This window comes from Homarus americanus, unplaced genomic scaffold, assembly GCF_018991925.1.
Source record: "Homarus americanus isolate GMGI-L3 unplaced genomic scaffold, GMGI_Hamer_2.0 scaffold25827, whole genome shotgun sequence".
Classification (NCBI taxonomy): domain Eukaryota; kingdom Metazoa; phylum Arthropoda; class Malacostraca; order Decapoda; family Nephropidae; genus Homarus; species Homarus americanus.
This window is the reverse complement of record NW_024738300.1, coordinates 3443425-3468286: the sequence shown is the minus strand read 5'-3', so window position 1 is coordinate 3468286 and position 24862 is coordinate 3443425. Positions and strand designations below refer to the sequence as shown.

Sequence of the window (24862 nt, the reverse complement as noted above, 5' to 3'; positions counted from 1 at the left end):
TTGCTTCATCTAGCATGATGCCAAGGGGACCTGACCACTTGTTGTTGCTCTTTGTAGGACCATCAAGTTCCTGGATGAGATGACGAAGTGGTAGCTCGCCTGTATGTAAATCACATACAATCCAAACAAGTCTTCTTCCTAGTTTTTTCTCTAAATGCGTCATTACACCCCCCTGCCATCCGATGTTCACTGCAGTTGAATCTCCACCAACAGCCTGCAGTGAACTGCCAAGTCCTCTCTCCTGAACCCAACATAAAATATGATCAGCAATGACCTCTGCATGTTTCTTCCCTTCTACTTCAGTTTCGGGAGCAAAGTGAAACAAAAACCGACCACCAGGCTCAGAACAGACAGAGTAGTGTTCTTCTTTGATGAGACCTGGAAACTTTCTGTTCACTCCCTCTACTTCTAGCAAAACTTTTGTGTCATCTATTCTTCCATCAAACAAAAGACAGGAGAGCCCTCCCTCGCTTAAATCTTTTTCATGCTGATCAGATATTTCCTTCATTATTTTTTCTTGTGCTCTTCTAATTTTATTATGATCTATCACCAAAGATACATCCTCTCGGCTGATGAGGCCTGCATCTATCCAAGCGGCAGTTGCAATTTCTGCAGCCTCACGAAGTCCAGCATGGTGGCGAATACTAGCTAAAGCAATGTTTGAAATATTTCTTGTGTTGTATTTCATTTTCTTTGGTAAAGGTTCAGATGGCTCTTTGGAACTATCATCTGATGTTGCTTCCTGTTCATCAGAAGAACTATCAAAGAAGTGATAAACATCTTGACACAGCTCTTCCTCTCTTTGGATGGCTTCTTCACTCTTCATTTTCTTCTTTTGTTCCCTCTCTCGGATTTGTTCTCTCTTCTTGGCATTAGCAATCTGCTTCTTTGTTTCTGAATAATCTATTGAACCCATTTGCATACTTCCTTGGCCTTCTGCCTTTGTCCTCTGTGCCTTTATAAATTCAAGCTCTAAAACAGGGATCTTCTTTTCACGAGGACAACCACAATCAATGTGGGAATTATTTTCTCTCTTACCTGAGTGAGAACAGTTGGATTCAGAACATAATTGTATGGAGCACTTGCAGGTCAAAATGTCAAACAGAGTATCAAGTGTGTGCAGAAATTCATTTTTCCTGGCCAAGTTTCCTTTACCAAGTGATGTTTCAACTGCTTTGTGCCATAATTTCGTTAGTTTTAGCTCAATAGTTCGACACTGATTAATCACAGGTGGTTTGAATAGTGCATTAGCTTTTGTCCATTGATGCAGAAGAGGGACTATCATGTCATTTATGAGTTCTTTATCTGTATAGTTCCTTCTGTCCTTTGCATTTTTTTCTCGAAGGAGTAACCCTAATCTTAGCATGTCTCTCACTGTTGGAAGTTCTGATACAGGAAGCTCCTTCCCTTTACCAACTAGCAGGCTCAAGTGGGTTGACAACTGACTTCTTGTCTTCAATTTTGACATCTTCACACTATCTGACAAATAGAAAAATATTTCAATGTTTCATAATTCAATTGTTGTTTCAAAAAATATCAATTTGTTTATCAAAAATGCTGTAACAGAAATAACATAATAATTTCTTAGAACATAATGTTTTATACAATGATATAAGTAACTGCGACAATCAATATGCCCTACTTACAATAATTAAAATGTAGAATTCGTCTGGTAGAGTAGGTGCAAGTGCAATGAGAGCAAACCACCGTCTATGATATCTAGAAGGAGAGTGAGCCGGGCGCCTTATCCTCACGCTTGGTACAAGTCAAAACAAGAATTAAACTGTCCCACACGGAGAGCCTGTTCATGTTCATGTTCTGACATGCATATTGTACACAAGCTATAGAACCATAAAATACTCCATAATCCATATGCTTACATGAGATTAGTTAATATCAAGTGAATAATTCTAATCAAGTCTCATTAATTTGTTGAAATACTGATATTTGAAACTTTAAGGTATAATTGATGTAGGTGAGGGTTATTTCAATTCATTTTTGTTTGCTAATCTCAAGTTTAGACATAAAGAGGCACAATATTTTGACTACCAAATTTGATTTTTAACATGTTGACAAAATTGACACACCCTATTACCCACGCTCCCCTCCGTGTGCCGGTAGAGAAAAATAGTCATGCTGATACCGGGTTAACCCGGGTTGGGCATTCAAACAGCGGCGGGAAAAGGCGCGCATTCTGCAACGTCACCCGGGCGTAGGGGTGAAAGAGAAAAGAAACATTCAGAGTTATGGATAAAGCTCCAGTTTTCAGTTCAAGTTCTAGCAGTAATTCTAGTGATCTTGAACCTTGTGTTCAGACTACTTCTATTAAGTTTAAGCCATTTTTATTTAAAGGTTCAGTTTCAGTAAATGACAATTCTACTTGCTCTCCTATTCATGTATTTAGAAACACAGGTGCTTCACACAGCCTCATTGTTAAAAGTGCTGTTCCAGCCTTAGAGGATTATTTTACTGGACACAGTGCTCTCCTTCAGGGTGTAAGTGGTTGTACAACTGTTCCTCTGGTTAAACTTTAACTCAAAAAAGATTTAGTTTCTGATCATGTTACTGTTGGAGTTCAGGAGTTTCTGCCAGTAGAGGGTGTTACATTTATTTTAGGGAATGACACTGCAGGAGACAGAGTAATAACTGATCCTATTGTCAGTCCTACATCTTCTTTGGATAATACTACTAAGCAGTTAGGGAAACAATATCCTAACTTGTTCCCAGCATGTGCAGTGACAAGGAGTATGAGTGCTCATGATGCTGCGTCTGACCATGCTGTTTCTAATCCTATTTCTGATTCAAATGATGATAATGCAGATGCTATCTCTGATTTAAATAATGACTCAAATGACTTAGGTCTTAATAATCTTTATGATGGACAAGAAGTAAATCCTGACAATTCAGAAGAATTAAGTGATATTCCCATAACTGCAGAAGTGTTAAAAGAAGCTCAAATAAGTGATACAAGTCTGGAATTTTGATGAGAAAATATCGACCATGTCAAGTCCCGGCTAATGATACTTGGAATGAAATTCATCAAATCATAATATCCACAACTCAGACCAGATATTCTCTCACTTGCACATGATTATATTGGAGGACACTTACGAGTCAATAAACCATACCATAAAATCTTACGGCACTTCTATTGGCCGAAGCTCAAGAGTGATGTTGTTCAATACTGTAAAAGTTGCCATGAGTGCCAGGTCACAGGAAAACCAAATCAATTAATTAAACCAGCTCCCCTAATACCAATTCCTGTGTCTCAAGAACCATTCCACTAAGTGATAATTGACAGCGTGAGACCTTTACCAAAAATCAGCGGAGGAAATTATTACTTGTTGACCATAATGTGTACAACCACTCGCTACCCTGAAGTGATTCCATTAAGATGCATCACGTCCAATTTAATCATCAAATCATTGACTAAATTCTTTACTCATGTAATAGCCCCTGTCTCATCAACAGAAGTATTATATAAATGGGTTAATTGCTTTTGATTTATATACTAATTCATCCCCTGTAACTTTCCACTGGCTATGATTGTCTTGCTCTTAACACGTGATTGGTAGCCTCCTTGGGGTGCAGCTACTGACTGCATGGGTCAGCACATGGGTCAGCTCGGATAAGCCGGCACCCATCGAAAGGACGTGATTAAACGGTCTATTTACATAGCCGCTGTCCTCTCTCTTCACACTCATAAATAGCGGAAGTTACGGTTGATTTACACTCAGGAATTGTATCAACAGCAGTTCCTTAATAAAAGGAAGAAACAGACAATTGGGTTTCACTACTCTAACCCAATATAATATAAAGGTACCAGCCTGGTTAACTTCGACATAACCAATAATTAACCAGCTAGAACATTCAGTACGGGATCCCCGGTCAAGTTCAGTCAGACCAGGGTTCGCCTTTCACTTCTAATGTGTTCAAACAAGTGATGGGAGAGTTGGGGGTGCACCTGGCCACCGCTTATCATCCGGAGTTCCAAGAAGCTTTAGAAAGGTTCCACGAAACTCTCAAAAACATGTTAACGAAGTACTGTAATGAAAACAGTGTTGACTGGGATGAAGGTGTTCGCTTTGTGTTAAATGCTATTAGGAGCAGCAAGCAAGAATCCCTTGTGTTTTCTCCATATGAATTTGTGTTCGGCCATGAAGTTAGATGACCTTTGAAGGCATTGAAAGATTCATGGTTAGATGATAAACCTCAGAAATCCTTGTTGACCAATATTACGCAGTTTAAAGACAGAATTAAGAAAGCATTAGAATTGGCTAGGTCTAACTAAGAGAAAGCTCAGAGCAATATGAAGAACAAATTTGACAGAAATTCAGAGTTTAGAGAGTTTTAAGTCAGGTGATAAACTTCTAGCATTTCCTCATGCTTATAAGAGTCCATTACAGTCAAAATTTTATGGCCCTTATGTTGTTAAAAGTAAAGTTAATGATGTTAATTACACCATTAAAAAACACCTGAACGTAAGAAAACAGAGAGACTCGTTCACATTAATCTGCTTAAGAGGTATTACCCTTGAGATGAAAGTTCAGTGGTCAGTGTGGTGTTGAGTTCACCTGACTGCAGTGAAGAACATGTAGAGTTTCAAGAGATTAAAATACCTAATGAAATGAAATTGCAAAATTCTGACATACTGGCTAATCCCTTTAAAAAATTACAGCATCTATCATGAGATCTAGCTGAAGATGTGAGGTGCCTTCTCCAGAATTTCCCACAACTAATTGGGGACATTCCACAGCGGTGCCGACTGGTTTAGCATGATGTTGAACTGGTGGTGGGCGCCAAACCAATCAAGCAGGCACCCTATCAAGCCAGTTTCTTCTCCAAAAAGCATTACTCCTTTGCCAGAATTATACATACATGTACCACCAATTGTTAAACCTCCACTCAATCCACCAATGCCAGCTGCAGTGCTGACCATTCTACCTGATGGACACACAAGGAACACTCATGTCCAGGATGAATATGGATTATTAGAAGAGGTTAGGCGATCTTGTTTAGGAGCCTTAGATGGTGGACAAAATATCTCCTGGACTGCATATCATGCTAGATGTTCAACAGGTTTATTGCCACTTTTTGAAGAACCTTCTCACTCCTACGCAATGATCCGTCATTGCATGACTAGTGTTCTTAATGCAGTACAGCAGTTAAATCCAGGTCAGATACCAGTCCTTGCATGTGACCAGCCCCTTTATGCTATAGCCAATAACATTCAGTGGTCATGGACTGACTCGTATGGTGAGGATAAATTAGTTACACTGCGCATTGGGATGGTGGCTTGGAAGGCAGCAGGGATTTGGATGGATGGGAGTGGATGGACAGAGGTACTTACTAAAGTCCAGGTTGCCACATCAGGCAAAGAAGACTCACATCTCCCAGTAGCTCATCTAGAGTGTACGAGGTATGCACACCGTGTTACAGCAGCCTCCTTATACATATTGCAGAGCCAAGCCTATGATGAATATGTTGAAAAGCTTGAAGGTGACACTGGTAGTGAAGGATTTCCATCGTGGTGCCAGGAAATGGTAAGACACCATCCCCAGTTCAAATACTGGTCGTTTGTTCTAGAACTAGAATTGTCTGTGCTGATATTTGTAAAGTCATCATATTCCAAGTTGTATGTTGATGCCCTTGTTCAGCTCATGCCAGGGTTCTTTGCAATAGATCGTACACACTATTCACGCTAGTTGTCTTTACATGTACACGACATGCAGGAGCTGCCAGTAAAACATCCCCAGCTCGCTAGAAAATTAAGACAAGACATGCATTTTTGGCCATGTCTCTGAATCAGGGCCATGAACAAAATGATGAGTGGTAAAGGGTGAGGGTGGAGCCACTGGCCTGACTGGAAATCCACAAACCTTCCGTAGGTGGATGATTGGAGGCCCACAAATTGCCACCCTTGTTAACGAATTTGAAGAAGGTGCAGACCTAAATGCAGAAGAGCAATTACAGCACCATGAAGAGGTGCCTAGTTTTCAAAGTAAGTTTAGAGCTCATGTGCAGTCAATGGTGGACACCATTACAGAACTCGGGAACCCACTCTCTGATGAAAACAAGGAACTTGTGTCCCTTGGTTGCAACATTGTTGCCGATGTGTCAATGGTTAAGACTGTGGGTGCAGTAAAATTGGCTGGATTACTACAGTATCAAAGTTTCGTAAAAGAGAGACTTATCGATCATTCCAAATAGATAAATGAGCCACTACCTCAAAACAAGTTTGCTTTGTTAAAGGAGCAAACAAAATAAGCATTTTAAGGTTAACCTTAAGCTCAAATCAGCAAAGAATGATTGCCTGGTATTTTCCAGACTCTATACTGGATGTCAAAACCGTGGTGGCAGTCTTGACAACTTCTTTGCACATGAGAATTAGGCCTACCCTCTTTCTATTTCTGGCGGTGGCTCTAAGTCTGATATGTTACAGTACATTGAAAAACACGGTGAAGCAAGGACAGGTGAGCCTGATGTCTCAACAGTGGTCATTGATGTTGTTGCTGTTGTGCAGATGCTCAAACCAGGGACAACGAAGACCTTCAAAGAGTACAGCAAAGCTGTTTTTGGGCCTTACATTGCGCGGTGACTTGGAAAAGTGAAAGAGTGGATACGGTACGTGATGTTTATCTGCAGTGTAGTTCGAAATTATCAACTAGAGAGAGACGAGGCACAGGAACCAGACGCAGTCCTTTACCACGAAATTGGCCTGGGTTTTTGAGAGTGGACGAAAAAAACATATTTTTTTTTATTTCTTATCACAACATATCATCCAGCTGAATAGGGACGAGAAAGTAATTTTTGTAATAGATGGGCAGGATGTTTGTGAGCAAGAGTGTGTGGATTTATCTCAGCTTGCACCGTGCTCCCATGAAGAAGCCGTTACATGTATCATTCTTCACTGTATAGATGCTGCTAGCAAGGGCCGTAATATAATTCTGGTAAGATCTGAAGGTACCGATGTTGTTGTGTTGCTATTGCTAATTTCCATAGGCTAGCTGTGGAGGAACTATGGATAGCTTTTTGGTCAGACAATAACTTTAGATACCTGCCAGTTCACCTATATGCATCTGCCATGAGACAAGAAAAAGCAAGAGCTCTGTCTATGTTCCATGTCACTGACCCACATTGGGGCCTGGGGGGCGAAAATGTAATATTAATAATAATAATAAAAAAATAATAATAATAATTCAGATAAGTGAAATAAAAAATGAATAAAAATAATAAAATAATAATAATAATAATAATAATAATAATAATAATAATAATAATAATAATAATAATAATAATAATAATAATAATAATAATAATAATAATAATAATAATGATAATAATAATAATAATAATAATAATATTAATTATAATAATAATAATAATAATAATAATAATAATTATAATAATAATAATAATAATAGTATTACTAATAGTAATATTATTATTATTAATAATAATAATTATAATAACAACACTGAAATAATAATAACAAGGAACCATAAACAAAAAAAAATATATAAAAGATCATGAGTGAGAAACAGTATACTGTATGTATGTTGTGTTGTCAATGTTAAGAGAAACAATTGAGACCCTGCAATTGTGTGTAAATGAAGCAGAAAGTCAGATCAGCAACCTGGGACATGGTCACAATTTTCGTGATACTATATGGCAACAGGGTCTACCATTAGACAACACATTATGCTTCCAATATCTTCCCAGGCGGTAGTACCTCTCTGTTTGGTAGCTGCGTATCTACTTTTTTTTCTTTTCTTTTTTAACATTGGCCTCCAGCCTCCCCTAATAGCCACACCTTCGCCTCCATTTTATTACCTTAATATTAAGTATCCTAACACATAAGTAGCTATCATAGCTGTGTTGAATTAGTTGAGCCGCAGATCTATGCGGCATTCAGTGACTGTAGCCTCAGAGTCAATATCTGCAGCTGTTGTCGGCTTTGGGGCCGAAGCTATCGTTCCACTGAGGCAGAGCAAAGCCGACCGAAGGAGAAAGAAGGACAGTCGACATCTCATCCAGGCTGTAATATAACTTCTGGGGTGCTGCTTCTGTTCGGAGATCACCTCCGCGAGTCTGGAGTAGAAACATCTTGCACTTGGTCCCATCCCACCAGAGGTTGTGAACACTAGAGGAGTGAAGCTGCCTTGATCAACGTTCTGAATTCTCTCTCCGTATCCCCTTATATTGTCGTTCTCGTTTCTCTTATGTGCAGCATCGAGGGCTAAGTTACGGTGACATGCAGCCATGGGATAAAAAATCCTGATGAAGAAGAAAGCTCGCTGTCCCCGCGTCCAGAATCCTCGAGCACTGACGTCAACACGGGCTTCGTTAGATTCGTTTGAAATCCTATGTTGGAAGATCTCACCGTCCAAAGGAAGGAGGGTCGGTTCTACCATGACATCACGGCAGATTTCCTTCAACATATTTGCTGTGAGATCCCTTACTTCTTCATGCCTCATACATTTGAAGCCCCCTTTCTTGCAAACCATGGCGTGATCGACGTCATAGGAAGGCAAACCTTCCACTGCCCTACCGTACCTTAAGGCATTGGCATCTCTAAATTCTTGTTTATTGAGACTGAAACCATTTGCCCTTTTCGGTAACGTAGTTAACCAGTTCGCCCACCTCCTGCTCTATAGCTACTTTTTTTTTTCAAATTCTCTGGAAGTTGCAGCAACAGTTGCTGCAATTTATCACTTTGGCCGTGCTGTCGTTCTGTCTTAATGGACCTTCGAATCTTATTTACTTCACTGGTATCCACCTCCCCTGTTGTGTTTTCTAAGCTGTTATGTGGTCCGTGAGGGCTGCCGTGAGCTGAACTGAGTTTTGATGTTCGGTGGCAGCAATCTCCTCTGGATTGGTCAGTCGCATTCCTTGCAGACTCGGTGGTAATGCAAGGAGTGATCTTTCTGCTGGGGTTAAGTGAGGGTGTTTCACTAGTTTGGGAATGAAATTGACGCTGATAGCTTCTTCCAGAAGGTGCAGGAGGGTTCCGATATCAGGGATAGTGCACATCAGGTAGTTCCAGTGATGCTTGACTCCATGGGTAAATGCCGCAAAAGCCGCATGTGGTTCGGGGTTAGCAATCTCAAACAGAGCTTGGATTTCCCAAACCCACTCATTCACCTTTCCCGTTATTTACTCGGTCTTGAAGTCCGTCGTGCCAATTACTGCGCCTAGGTGTCTTTGGCCATCCTTCGTTATTTTGACCTCACTTCCAGCGAACACCTCCATTGTCCGTTCATAATGTTCTGGCTTCACAATGAGAAAAGACTTGCTGGCATTTGGGTAGTACCCTATTTGTGGGCCCTGTGATGTTACCAAGTCCCACTACTTTTTGATGTCCTCCACTTTTCCTACTCCTGTAAGGTCATCAGCGTACGCCAAATGCTTGACCTCTGTTGTTTCAAATTTTATTGTGTGTTGGAGCACTGTTAGGCCAATTGCATACATTGCCATTGCAACAAGGTCCCCCTGCGTTTTTCCCTCTATTGACTGTATGATGGTATCCCCTCTTACAGCCTTGTTGTTTACTATATAAAGGTCTGATGGATTTCTATAGGAGTTTACAACATACATTGCAAGGCTTGGACACTTGATCTTGATGTTGTGCAGTGCGGCCAAGTATGTTGAATGCGTTTGAAGTGTCCACCAGGAGAACGGCTTCACAATCGCGCTGCTCAAATATCGTTCTCATGGCGTGAATGGCAGGTTCCCCTCCAGCTTGTTGGCCAGCACAAACTTGCAGGTACCCTGCTTCTGCCCTGACATCATCCTTTACCACCTCCATTATGCATTTTCCGATGATCCGCCTCAGCACTTCCCCCACTCTTATTGGCCTACATCCTGGATTCTTATTCAGGGGAATTAGGCAGCAGGCTGTCAGAGCATGGAGGTGTTGGCAGCAGGCTGCCAGAGCATGGAGGTGTTGGCAGCAAGAGGATGCCAGCTTTCTTTCAAGGACGACAATTACACCGCAGACATCACTTGCTGCGGGGCCAGGCTTGTTAGTGCTGAGGATGACTCTCCAACCGTTTGCATCCAGACCTGAAGGGCCTGCACCTCCCTGAGTCTTCAGTGCCTTTTTCCACACCATCCCTCCTGTTATTTTCTCGAACAGGACAGCATTTGGTGGGATACAGGCACCCTGGATCCTGATGCCTTCATCTTCACTTGCAGAGGGATGTTTTTCTTTCAGTTGTTTTAATATCTCTGTTTATTGGCAGAACCCCACCGGCGGATTCCTCTGCCTATCAACCTACTACCTTTCAATTTAAGCAGAACATATATCATCGACAAGCTCATTGATATCCGGGTCACTTTCATTAGACCAGTCCTGGTGTAGTCTTTCGATCTGACCACGAATCTCTCTGCTGGTTTTTTCTCATGATAGAGTCGAGAATACTCCATTCGGCACTGGGATTTTACTTTTCTTTGGGGGGTGTTGTTTATCATCCTTTAAATTCCTGGGACTTAGGGATAGAAATCCCTTACCAGACTAATCAGGATCTTAATAAAGGAAAGTCAAGGACCATGGTTTTCAGAAGAATAACAAACAACCGTTTGAGATTGATATCTCTTTACTATAAAAAAATATAACACAAAACTCCGACACCACTCAACGAACATCAAGTAACAATTACGGGAGTCAAACAATTAATGCAGTAAACAGTTAATTGAGTCAAATAATTAAGGGAAGCAAACATTAAAGGAAACAAACAATTAATTGGAGTCAGCAAATAAAGGAATCAAACCATAGAATCAAACAATGAACAGTGGAGAGGAGCAGCGGTAGTGGTTGATGTCCAGAGAATTGACAGTCGACAGGTGAAGGTCTGGGAAAACAGCCCACGAGTCCAGGACCTAAGATGAGATCACAGCCAGAATTTGACGAACAGCGGGGTAGCTAGATAGTGACTGTATGGCGGCTGGGGTGAATCTGCCGGTGACAAAGGTAGCCGCTGAAGTTCTCACCTCTATCCAACACCCCCCAAGTGTTGGTGGCACCAGCAAACGAGAAAGTTAGCAGCGGTAACGAGCAGGAAGATCGTTTCCGCCCTTACACAGCTCCCCCAACAAAAATATACTGTAAGGTAGATTAAAACTTAAGATTAGTACACAAAGCATAATTATCTTACAATAAATGCTTAAATTCACAAATTAAAATAAAGAAGGGTCACATAAAAGGATAGATGGAACTTGATGTCCAAAACGTAAGGCCGTATCAAGGAACTGCACGTGGGGTCCACTTCTTTCCAGGTTTAAGTTTGGGCCTATTTCCAGTCGTAGGGGATTCTTCTATCTCGTCAGGTGTTATCAGCAACTGGCAACCGAGATCATAGGAGTCTGGCGCCCGAACTTCACAGGAACTCTTGCAGGGTAGTGCCTCGACTGACTCCTGCTTAGGAACGTCGTCAAAGACATGAGCAATGTGGGTCCGGCAATTATATTTCCTTAAATTAGATTGATGTAATTTAGGCTTCTTAGAGGAAAGGGGTGAGAATGGTCAAACAAAATCTTTGGCTACCCGAGAACATGGTTCTGCAATGACGGGTGTGGGTTCAAGTGGAACAGGACGGACTCTACCCCTGGCTGACATACGTGGGCACTGATCACAACTCCTACAAAAAGCTCTAATATCCGCTCCCATACCTGGACAGTAAAACTGATCAGAGACCTTCCTATAAGTTTTCCTACGAGAACAGTGACTTGCTAGAGGGCTCTTGTGAGCTACAGAGAGAATGTTACTACGACAAACAGCAGGGACAACAAGTAAAAACCGACCTACTTTGGCGGGTCGCTTGGATGACACACAAGACCTGTGTAACAGACCATTAATAGAAACAAACTTATAAACCGACCCATCTCTCACCTGATCCTCCTCTCCGGAAGTCACCTTCTCCCTTACCCGCATCAGAGCGGCACACGAGTCTTCAAGCTTGGCGAACTCCTTGGGCGTCACAGTCAGTGGCAACAAATTCGGCAGAATCAGGGGATGCAGTCGTTTCACCTTCGCCGTCCGTGTCTCTACAGCATGGACCTTGGCTGGAGGCGTGGCGGCGTGTGAGGGTGGCGAGTCGTCGTCGTCGGCAGGTGGCGTGGGGACTGGTGCTGGTGGCGAGGAGACTGGTTCTGGTGGTGAGGAGAGTTTTAAAGGTTCCGGGTCGTTAGGGTTACGAACACCGGGAACATTACCAATGAGGATACTAGCAAATTTAGTGGGAGTTCTTACCACATTAAACCAACCAGTGAAACAGGGGCAACGCAGGTAGCATCTAACAACAGGGAACTGGTCAACACGACCTAAATAATCGGCGACACTAACCTTCGGGCAGCTGGAGATGTCAGCGTCAGGCAGGGCTTCCTCAGAGACAATAATGCACGAGCAACCAGTGTCCCTGATGAAAGTAGATGCCCTAGACCCATTTATTGTTCCACTGACACAATAACGGGGGCAGGTCCTGTCTTCTAAACAGATTCCTACCTGGTGGCTGGGCTGATGAGTGTCAGCAGTCTTGAAGGCGAGGGGATTCCTGGGGCAGCAAGAACGAATGTGCCCTTCTTCTCCGCAGCTGTGACACCGCACGGCTAGTGAGCTACTCCTGTGTGCTCCTGGGGTTGGTTCCTCGGAGGACGGAGGCTTCGCAATCTTCACTACAGGAGGGGAAGACTTAGGGTAGGCGTTGCGAGCAGACGCCCAGTTGGCGGCAGACGAACAGCTTCTCCAAGTGTTGCTGGCTGGTGTTCTTTGATGAAAATTCTCATCTTTTTTTTTTTTTTTTACGGGAATTAGCCCACCCGGGCACAGGTCAAACGACCCACAACGGAGCCTGCGGGGCGAAGAAAAAAAAACGGAAAGAAATTGTAAATTCAGAAAAAAAGGTTATACTGTATTAATCTACACCACGAAGATGCCGGAAAACCAGCTTTTTAAAGTGAGACAGATTGTAAGAGCATGGAAACACAGAAGAAGGCAGAGCATTCCACAGTTTGGCTGTGTGAGGAAAGAAGGTGATAGAGAAGACAAAAACTGATCTAATATCATGAAGTTAGAGAGAGACTCAAAGGTTTCTTCAACCTCTGATGCCTCTAGCCATTGTTGAAACAAACGACCCAGGTGAATCGAAAACTGCTGGTACGTTTCTCCTGCTCTGATCTTCGTTCTACGGAAATCAACACGATAACCGTCAGAAGTCTTGTTAAATCCTCGCAAGAGAGCTTGCTTCAACAAGAAGTAATCTCTGGTGATGTCGGCAGACAGGGACGTGTAAATCTCTACCGGCTTACCACTCAGTAGCCTACCCAACCTTACAGCATAGCTATCTGGGTCCACACCAAGCAGCTCGGCTACGCGTTCAAGCCTAACAAGGTAGGAGGCGAGGTCTTCTCCTTCACGGTACACAGGCAAGCTGGGTTTTACCACATTGTCTTGTATATGGCCAGAGGATTCTGGTCTACTTGAAGCATTAATCCTAGCTAGTTCTAGGTCCTTTTCTGCCTGCAACTTAGCTAATTCGAACTCTCTTTCTCTCTGACGTTCCTCCAACTCTCTTTCTCTCTGACGTTCCTCCAACTCTCTTTCTGTCTGACGTTCCTCCAACTCTCTTTCTCTCTGACGTTCCTCCAACTCTCTTTCTCTCTGACGTTCCTTTCTAGCTTTCTGACGTTCCTCTCTCTCGGCATTCTGTTGGTTGACCACTAACTGACCAACCTCAGTACCTGTCAGACCCAGGGCCACAACTTGACCTTTCAACTCCTCAAATTTACACATAATGATCCGAAAGGCCAAGAGCAAAAAGAAAATGCACAACTTACCCCGCAAATAGCCAAAGTTAACTTACCTAGTGGCTCAATCAGACCAATAAATGATTTGATCCGACTGGAGGGAACCTTGTTCCGCACCCAGCCCAGCTGAATCACTCTCGGGATAAAAAACCGCACCAGGTGAAACAACAAAAATGCTATGACAGCATCCACAGTGCACCGCAACCAACACTAATTAACTTCCCCAAGTACAAGGGAGAGCAACAAAATTAGCACAACAGAAGGAGGGGATAAGCACTGAACAACACTTACTTCCGGGCCACAGACAGTAAGTGACGCGCTCACGGCGACTTGCAACAATACAGGAACGAATGTTAGCCCTCAGAAACCAAAGGTCAGAGACAATCCTGGCAAGGTCGCCACTTGTAAAAGCCTGGGACTTAGGGATAGAAATCCCTTACCAGACTAATTAGGATCTTAATAAAGGAATGTCAGGGACCATGGTTTTCTGAGGAATAACAAACAACCGTTTGAGATTGACATCTCTTTCTTATAAAAAAATATAACACAAAACTCCGACACCACTCAACGAACATCAAGTGACAATTACGGGAGTCAAACACTTAATGCAGTAAACAGTTAATTGAGTCAAATAATTAAAGGAAGCAAACAATTAATGGGACTCAGCAATTAAAGGAATCAAACAATAAAATCAAACAATGAACAGATATTTCCAACGACAGTGGCCCTGGGGAAGGTTCCAGAACACAATAATCCACTCTCAGGGGGAAGCGTCCGTTCAACCTCACTCCACTAGAGCAACAGCGGCCGATGTCTTGATACAGCAGACGAAACACCGGGGCACAGACGGTGGAGAGGAGCAGCGGTAGTGGTTGATGTCCAGAGCATTGACAGTCGACAAATGAGGGTCTGGGAAAATAGCCCACTAGTCCAGAACTTATGATGAGATCACAGCCGGAATTTGACGAACAGCCGGGTAGCTAGATCGTGACTGTATGGCGGCTGGGATGAATCTGCCAGTGACACCGGTAGCCGCTGCCGTTCTCACCTCCGTCCAACCGCCCCAAGTGTTGGTTGCACCAGCAAACGAGAGAGTTAGCAGCGGTAACGAGCAGGAAGATCGTTTCCGTCCTTACAATCCCATGTTCGAGCTACTCTCTGAAAGCATGTGCTACCACTGGATCCTCCAGATGCTTAGTGTTAAAACCTCTTCTGGAGGCTTGTTGCCTTCTCTGTTTTGGGGCGACGTGAAGTGAGTTCTTGGTTCTACCGAGCCAATGATCAGTATCTCAGTGGTCTGAGCCACGCATAGCTTGGGCGATGAGGACATCTCGGTGGTCTCCTTCTTAGACAATGATGTAGTCAATGAGATACCAGTGTTTAGATCGTGGGTGTTGCCACGAACCTTTGAACTTGTCGGCTTGCCTAAACATGGTATTGGTGATAGTGAGGTTGTGTGCAGCACACTTGCTGAGGAGGAGCTGGCCATTGAGATTACACTTGCTTAGTCCACTTCTCCCTATGATTCCCTGCCAAATGTCACCATCTCTGCCAAATCTGACATTGAAGTCACCTCGGAGCACAACCTTATCTTCTCTGGGGATAGGGGTTAACGCTCAGTCAAGGACGGAGTAAAAGGCCTTCTTTATGTCATCCTTTACATCCAGTGTTGGGGCATGTGAACATGAAGAAGGGATGACGTGAGTGATTCAATGAGACTCGGAGCGTCACGAGGCGCTCATTGATCCCACCGGGCATTTCAGTTAGCCTATGAAGGATGCATTGGCAAATGGCAAAGCCAACCCCATAAAAGCTTTTTCTTTCTGTGAGTCGACCCTGGTCTGGGAGCTGGGACTCACTAATGGCTGCTTTGTTGATGGTATACCTAGCCAGATCTTTTGCTACAAGAGCGTTTCTTCTTTCAGGACGCTCATTATATTTTGTGCCAGTATCCAGAAGGGCCCTGACATTCTATGCGGCGACCATAAGAGGTTACATAGTTTGTTTTGTTTTGATCTGTGATTATGATCGTGTTTTCGACCGCATAAGGGTGACCTTACTGGGTGTGGTTGCCCAATCAGGTTGGTTGGTTCTTTAGACAGGCCAAGCTTAGGGTCACCTTTTCTCGCCCCCTCCCCATGTGGGGTGAACAGAGTGGTTCCTCGAAAGGGCTGCTTTGTCGCACAGACAGGACCGGATTTCACTGCTACCTATCTCCCAGTGCATAAATGACCATCTTATCTGTGCCGCCCATGTGCAGAGTTGTGACTAGAGATTCCCGGGAGTCATCTCTGCCTGTCCCCGTCGCCACTCGTCCGTCGCCATAGGACTTTTGGGGGTGTAAGGGTTTTGATGATGACGAGAGGTATGATGAGCTGGAGGATGGCTGCACGTGAATTGATTTATGTGGTGAGGCAGTAGCGCAGGCTGCAACCACACATCTTGGTTCTCCCTTTTCCTGATTCAGTGGTGAAGGTGTTGCAACGACTGTGGAGAGGGAGAGTTGCAATGGATTGCCGATAGCCCAGTTTGTTGGGTTTCGTCGTAGTAGCCTGTTCATAACACTTTGCTTTCATTCGCCGGTGTAGTCGTTGGTGGTCACCTCTTCTGCCTATAATGCGGTTGGTGTCTTGTTGGAGCTCTGTTATCTTGTCTGCTTGATGCAGGTCAACACTGCAGAATTTCGCTCAGGGTTTACTTTTGTAGCCTTATAACTACCAAGGTTAATCTGCAAGGCAGAGAGGCAGTGGTTAGTAAGCGCCAGGACGTGCCCACATGCCAGTGGCCCAATGCGTCTTCCCTCTGGGGCTCATTGCTGCTCCGAGATCCTCTGCTGGTGTAGCCTGGGCCCACGAGGCATCCATTTACCGGGTGTTGCCACAAGGGGGCACAGCAGGAGTCTTCATGGTGAAGCGGCTATGTATTGGCAGGGGAGAACTTATGCAAGTTGCTTCCCTGTTTGCCACAAGGGCTAGCCAGCGCCGGTAGCTGAAAGCGAGAGGAAGCAAGCAGTGCTTGCATCTTAACACTAACATAATGCTGTCACACACGCGCACACCACACACACACACACACACACACACACACACACACACACACACACACACACACACACACACATTGCCGTTTGGAGACACATTTCTGCAACTGTATATATATTGTATAATATACTGTACTATATATAAAAAAATTTTTTTACGGGGAATAGACCAATCGGGCACAGGTCATCGACCCACTACAGGGCCTAGGGGCGAAAAAAAAATAAAACTATATTAAAAATATAAAAAGAAAAAGATTATATAATTTACATTACGAAGATGCTGGAAAACCAGCTTTCTGAATTGAGACAGATTGTATAAGTATGGAAACACAGAAGAAAGTAAAGCATTCCACAGTTGGCTGTGTGAGGAAAGACGTAATATCACTATTCATGAATGAATGCGTATTGGTCGTGTAATGACGGACGTAGTTGGTGGATAGGTTTGCTAAAAGTCATATAGTCATATAGATTGTCCGTTTCGAAACACGAGTTACCACGAGGGGTGTACAAACACATTTCCGAATCTCTATAAGTGAGGAGGAGCTCGCCAGTATTTGATAACAGAGGATTTAGGACAAGTAAAAGAAAATAAGGAAACCACGCAAATAAAATGGAAATAAATGCTGATGATGAATTTTAAAAATCTTTGTAAATTTGGAAATCCACATTTTGATAATGATGACATATTGATCTTCTCCAGATGAACATACAACTCTGCAGGTAGCCGGTGAAGCGGTTGAGGCTGTATTGTTTCGGGTGACTGGTGCTGACTGCTCCGTCATGCTCCTCACAGATGGCTTCACCTCGGCCACTGCTGTCTTCAGTGTATGTTAGCCTCAGATTCGCACTCAACCCACTGAGGACGTTTGTTTAAAGTATAAGTCTTGAAGGACGATAATTTAAGCTGGAGTCCTTAAGACATAATATCCACGTCCTAGCAGCGTTACCATCCACCGATTGTCAATATGACGTACTGTAACAACATAAACCTTTGTACATTGAGAATATCAGTTATTAGAATTATTCAACAGTAAACCAAAGGTGTGTGTGTGTGTGTGTGTGTGTGTGTGTGTGTGTGTAGGTGTGAGTGTGTATGTGTGTGTGTGTGTGAATCTATCATCCTACCCACATTATGTGTTAGTCCAGTCTAATTAGCACGAAAACCAACAAATAGCGGAAAAAATTATAGAGTTTAAATTTTGCCACATACTCCTGAAGGCTATGCAATAAAGATCAAAAGAGTTCCCCGCCTTTTTACTACATTTTTCCTATTGTTTGGGAAACGGTGCATCGGACGAAAAAAGTTTATATAAAAAAATTTGGAAATGAAATTTTGCACAAGATTATATATATATATATATATATATATATATATATATATATATATATATATATATATATATATATATATATATATATATATATATATATATATATATATATATATATATATATATATATATATATATATATATATATATATATATATATATATATATATATATATATGCATATATATATATATGTAAATCACTGTAGGTGCGCGTGATCCAGGTATATGCTGATAACACAACCTTTTCAGTAATTCACATCTTCAGGGGTGAGTCTGTACTCACCCTGAAGATGTGAATTACACGAAAGCTCTTGGGAACTTCGTGTTTTATTCTTTCCTTATCAGCATATATATATATATATATATATATATATATATATATATATATATATATATATATATATATATATATATATATATATATATATATATATATATATATATATATATATTTGCCCTAGGAGCTATAGTTTTGGTGTAAACAAGACCGGAAGTGGAAGGCGAGTTTGAGCGTAGATCCAGATATTTTTGTCTCGCGCTCAGTTTCCCATCAATAACTCTCAAACGACTATTTTATCATTAAAAATGCACATAAATGAAATTGTAGAGTAGGAAGTTCTCTATTTGGGTAGATGAGAGACAAGTTTTTATGAAGTTATATATGTTTTCTATAATTCAGTTTTCTTTTTCAAATGTGAAATAAATTCGTTATTCAATATGGCATCAACAAGCAATTGTTTTGGTTGCCAGAAGAGTTTAAATGAGGGTGAAACTGTGAATGTGAAGGATGGCATCCAAAATTAGAGACGTGTAAGTCAAAACCGAAAAGACGCTAATTTAGAGATGTTAAAGAAAGTGGACACAATTGAAATGCATTAAATTTGCAGACGTGAGTACATTAAGGAGAAAAATATAGCCGGAGATTAAAAAAACAGAAGCCTTAAAACAAAAACAGTGTACTTTGCAGTCAGAAGAAGAATTTGATTTAAAAAACAAGTGTTTGTTTTGTGGTGAAAAATTTGCTTTTGGTACAGAAAGGAAAAAAACAAACTGTGGATAAACGCGAAGCTTTGAGGGAAATAATACTCTGACTATGAAAAACAAACTACTGGAGAATGCTGGGCAAAGGAAAGACGAATGGGTGAGAAAGTATCGGGACGAGTTAACAACGCCATGTGCCTTGTAGCAGAAGAAGCGCGTTATCATGGAAAACCGACCATCAACTCTAAAACGAGGAAGGCCACAAGATGAACACATTGCTTCTGCATTTGAAAAAATTTGTTTGTATATTGATGACTTCGAGGAATGCTAGTTCTCTTTACAGGACTTGATGAAGAAACTTGAAGAAAATATGCCAGAATGTTGTCATTAACAGAGAAAACAATGAAATCGAAATTACTGAACACATAAGGAGATGGAGTGATGTTTGCACAGATGAAGAAAAGACCAACAGTTTGTTTCCGTGGCTCTGGACTGAAACTGATTAATACCTGGTACTCAGAGCGAGAGGAAAATGAGAAAGATGAGCGGTTAAGAATTGTATAAACTGCAGCATATATAGTTCGAGAGGACATTAGAACAACTGCTTATAGCACCACAGATTACCCAGAAGTCACAGACTTTATGAAAAATGCAGAAGATGTGGTTCTTAAGACACTGCATGCCTTTTGGATACCGTTATCCCAAAAAATAGAAAGAGCGAAAAGGAAAACGTAGGAAGACAGTGTACAGTGATCGTTCATTCAATAATTGCTGCAACCCGGCCACGATCGTTTCTATCTTCCATACGACTTGGTCTGTCAGCGTAATTATTTTGAGAAGTTGCTTCTAAAAGCATTGTCAACACAGTGACAAATTTGGGATTTTGTTCTACTTATAATGATGTCACATTGTTCGAGTCATCTGCTGTAACTTCTTGGAAACCTGATGTGGACAAAGATTTTTTGGGGTCAATACGTTTTTGACAATGCAGATTTTAACATAAATACATTAACTGGCAAAGGAACATTTCAGTCGATGGGTGGAATAAAATACATAACTCTATCAAAGAATATAATAAATCAGAAAATTACCAAATTGCGAACTGTTCGACCTTCAACAGAGATTGCAAAAACTGGACAAGTGAAAATACAAACTTTTCAAGGAAAATGAAAGGAACGTTTGAATGCTTTAAAACTGCAAACTGTGCACAAAGGTGAAGCTTGTACAAACGTTACAATCCCATCGCCAAAGGATGTTCCATGGCTGTATGAAAATTTCTGCATATCCCTTCTTTCCCACCATGGCGAGGTTTCATGGAAGCCATAACAAGTACTGTACCTTATGATCAGACAAAGATTCTTGCACTACCTTTCATTAATCTGCCACCGACAGAGTACAACTCAGTGCTAACTGCTTTGCAATTTGCTTCTGAAGAAACAAAGAAATCCAAACAAATGACGAGCTTTGTTACCTCTGACCAAACACTGTATATGAAAGCTAAGGATATAGACTCTACCTCATGGGTGGTGTGGAAATGAGTCTCCATTATATTATAAGGATAAATCAGAAAACATTTAAAACATCATAAACCTTGTGTCTCATCTACCCAAATAGAGTACTTTCTACTCTACAATTTCATTTATGTGCATTTTTAATGAGAAATTAGTCGTTTGAGAGTTATTGATGGGAAACTGAGCGCGAGACAAAATTATCTGGATCAAAGCTCAAACTGGCCTTCCACTTCCGGTCCCGTTTACGCAAAATATAGAACTCGTAGGGAAAAATAGAATATAGACAATCTTGTGCAGAATTTTAATTCCAATATTACTTTTTTATATACATCTTTTTCGGCCGATGCACCGTTTTCCAAACAATAGGGAAATGTAGTAAAAAGGCCCCCCTCAGGGGAGTTTGGGCAACCTTCAGTGGCGTTGCTTCAATCGGAAGGAGGGGAACTCTTTTGATCTTTATTTACATAGCCTTCAGGAGTATGTGGCAAAATTTAATCTCGTTATAATTTTTTTCTGCTAAAAATCCTAATTTGACTGGACTATGTGAAAATGTTTGGTAACACAGTTTAATGATCACCTTCATTGGATGATTGTGGGACTGTGGGGTCAACACATTTGCTTGTAGCTCAGAATCTGTATAAGAAAGCACTTCGGTAGCATTAACCATTAATACCATATTAATTGCGACTTCTGCGGATTAGGTGATGAAACAGCTGGTGGCCCCCTGGGGTGTAGGTGTGTTCGAGGTGGCAGTGGACGGCCAGGACGCTAACATGACGCAGGCGCAGCTCTCCCGGGTGGTCGACGAGGCTCGGCGGGTAGGTCACTCTCACATTACTACTGAGGTGGGTAGTAGGGTGTGTCATAGGAGGGAAGATCAGCTAAAACTAATGGCCCATCACTTTTTTGGTAGATTTTAGTGTATATAAACAGAAAATAATTTCAGTTTCAATATTTGGAACCTTTTGCTAGGTAAATTTTAGCGTGAAATTTATCGAAAATCTAACGTACAGCTGCATTAGTGCATTACAATTAAATAGTGAACATTGCTTTCTGACTTCATTCTTTAACAACCCAACTAACAATATTTTTTTCTGTTTCAGATTCTGATGCATTTATAAGTTGATAATATTTGCGATGGCTGCTTGTGTCAGGACGAGGAACCAAAAATCCAGCCATCTCAGTCACTATCTTGGGTCTGGGAGAGAGCTCCTGAAGTCGGAGTTGCCTACATTGAGAGATGCTTTGAGATACGGTGTTTTAATCAGGCAAATCAGTGAAAAAACCAAAGAACTTACACAAACAAAGACATTGCCAGTGATATGACCAAAGCTGTCTTGGCACAGTACACTCTGCTACGCTCAGCCTCAAGCCTCAAATAACAAGTCAGAAGAAGATTAGTGAGAACTGCTAGCCAGTTGGGAAAGGCAGTGATATCTCTCTTGGGAGAGGAAAACTTGCAGTTAAGGACAGTTGCCAAGCAACTGGACCAGTTATTTGACATAATTTTGCAAGTGCCCAATTGTTCTCTGTCCTGAGTTTGGATGCGATCGTGACTGTAAATCCGAGGCCCACATCTCCTGTATTTGCAAGCGTGAACTGAAGATTCCTGTGATCGAACTGGCATTTGTCAAAGCACAGAGAGAAGACTACAGGTTAGCTCTCATGATTTCTAGCCAAGATATTCCGGAGTCCAAGAGACAGGAGGCTGCCACAGAGAGACAGAAGAGGAGAAGAGTTGCCGAGGAAAAGAGACTTGAGAAGGCCCAGGGTGGGGTAAAAAAGGCCGATGATTGGAGTCAAGCTGATTCAGAGTTTAATGACTTCCCCATGGCTGATCCGAGTGCTAACCAGGAGAATGGTGACTTTGTCCCTAACCCAGAAAATAATGATCCCAAACCTTCCAGGCATAAGATTCGAAATAGGAAAGATATCCTGAGCATAGCTCTGGCCAGCATGCGACACCACACTGGTCTCAGGGAAACTGCAGAGATAGCAACAGCTGCCTGGGTTGACGGTGGTTTGATAACACCTGATGATGTTCACCTGGTGATAGATCATAACAAAGTAAGGAGAGCTCAGGAGAAACTTGTCAGTAACCTAGAAGAGGAGTTTGATAAGGGGATAAGAGAAAATGGAATCAATTGTTTGTTCTTTGATGGGAGAAGGGATGACACTAAAGTGTTCATGAAAGTTGGAGATTCTGACAAGTTGTTCCCTACCATGGTGAAGGAGGAACACTACTCCTGCTGCAGGAACCAGAGGGAAGTATTTGTGGCATTTCACTCCAGAGAAAGATGACATCAGGAAACCAGCTGGAGATAGTGGGCAGATAACATTGTGAACTGGCTCAGAGAGTGAACGTAGACCAGACCTCTGCAGGCCATTGAGGGGACCAGCACCAACACGAACACAGGGTGGCAAGGGGTCATATACAGTGGATAGAGTTGAAGATTGGGAGGAAGTTTTCGGTTCGATTGTTTGTGACCTCCACAACCAACGAGTTGCCACTCAGACATCTGGATCCAGGAGCTGGATGGCAAGACTCTTTCAAACAACAGATGGTTCAGTCCTCTTGGCAAGATGCTGACTCTGCCACTGAGTTAGAAATAAACTGAGTTTGAAAATCACAGTTGGCCCTCCACTCGTTGAGCTTGCACATACTGTCATTGACGACCTGAGTACTGACCAGTACTATGGTTACATGGTTTGCAGTGCCATCAAAACTCGGGTCATGCCTGATAGACTTGCTTACCTGCAGATAGGTCCAGTCTCACATTCTAGGTGGCTCACAACGGCTCTCAGGTTCTGCAGAATTTGGGTCGCTCATCATAAACTGAAAGGGAACCAGCTTCACAACCTGAGACTTATTGTCCAATTTATCGTGAGTGTCTACTTGCCAAATTGGTTCAACACCAAGGTCAAGTCATCGTTCTCCGAAGGTCCGGGGCATGTTCTCTTCCAGCTTGAGCTCCTGAGGAGTCAACCAAGGAAGGTTGTTCAGATTGTGGAGCAGACTGTGAGGAGATCTTCCTGGTATGCTCATCCCGAGGCAGTTCTGCAGACAATGCTCTGCAGTAAGGATGAGGAGGAGAGAAGAGTGGCAGTCAAAAAGATCTTGGATATGAGACTTATGAGAGATCTGGGCATGACGAATCAGTTGGTGACGATTCCTTCATAGGGTCAGGAAGACTCCTGAAGTCAATCTTAGGGTGCCAAGACCCCTCACTGATCTCATAGGATCTGATAACATCCAGGCTGGCAGGAGAGCCCCTCTTACCTGCAGCCTCACCACGTTCAAGTCAGAGCTTTCCTGGACAACCCCATGCATGTCCCTGCCTGGCCCTCGCACACCCAGAGTAGTAGAGCGTTGTGTACAGCAAGTGAGCGAGGCCAGCAGTCACGTGTATGCCAGGAGAGGAGGGAAGGCTACATCCGAGCTCAGGTGGTCAGCAGGGAGGTGATGAGAAACAGAAGCAAAAGAAAGACATAATTTCTATGGTGCAGCAACACCGGGTCGAAAGTAGTAAAACCGGTTTTTGTATTTGATGATTTTGTTTTCTAAAGGAATATTAAATTTAATAAATGTGTCAAGATCATTCGTTTCACTATTCTGGATCATTTTCATCCTAATAAATTAACCTGATACATTTACTTTACTTTAAATAAGCTACTTAGTGGTGTTGGTAAAAGGGTGGGAATACTGAATTTTCATAAGATTTCAAGTTAAAATTTACCTAGCAAAAAATGAAAACTTTTCAAATCTGAAGATATCACATGATTCTGCACATAGAACTACATCATTAATACCATGGGCCGATTTTTCAAACTCAAAAAAAAACAATTCGCCTCCGTATGACACACCCTAATAGGATAAGGCTTCTTATCTTAACTTAAAATCAGTGAATTCAGCCAGTAGGTTATCTAGCTCATAAGAACATAAGAACATAAGAAAATTCGGAGTCTGCAATAGACTGGTTGGCCTGTGCATGGCAGCTCCTGTCGAGAGTTACTACCACTCTCTATCATCCATGAATCTATCCAGTCTCCTTTTGAAACTTTCCAGCGTTCCAGCACTTACTACATGGTTGCTAAGCTTGTTCCACTCGTCCACCACCCTATTTGTGAACCAGTTCCTTCCTATCTCCCTCCTAAACCTAAACTTATCCAACTTAAATCCGTTGCTTCGAGTCC

At 42.2% G+C, this 24862-nt stretch overlaps 1 protein-coding gene across 1 annotated transcript in view; it reads left to right on the top strand.

Moving 5' to 3' along the window:
• Nucleotides 1–24862, top strand: part of LOC121873931 (probable glutamate receptor) — a 65971-nt gene that overhangs the window by 28777 nt on the left and 12332 nt on the right. The window contains exons 3-4 of the mRNA XM_042377810.1: nt 17544–17668; nt 21370–21486. Coding sequence (XP_042233744.1) covers nt 17544–17668; nt 21370–21486 — 242 coding nt within the window. The remainder of the gene's footprint in view (nt 1–17543; nt 17669–21369; nt 21487–24862) is intronic.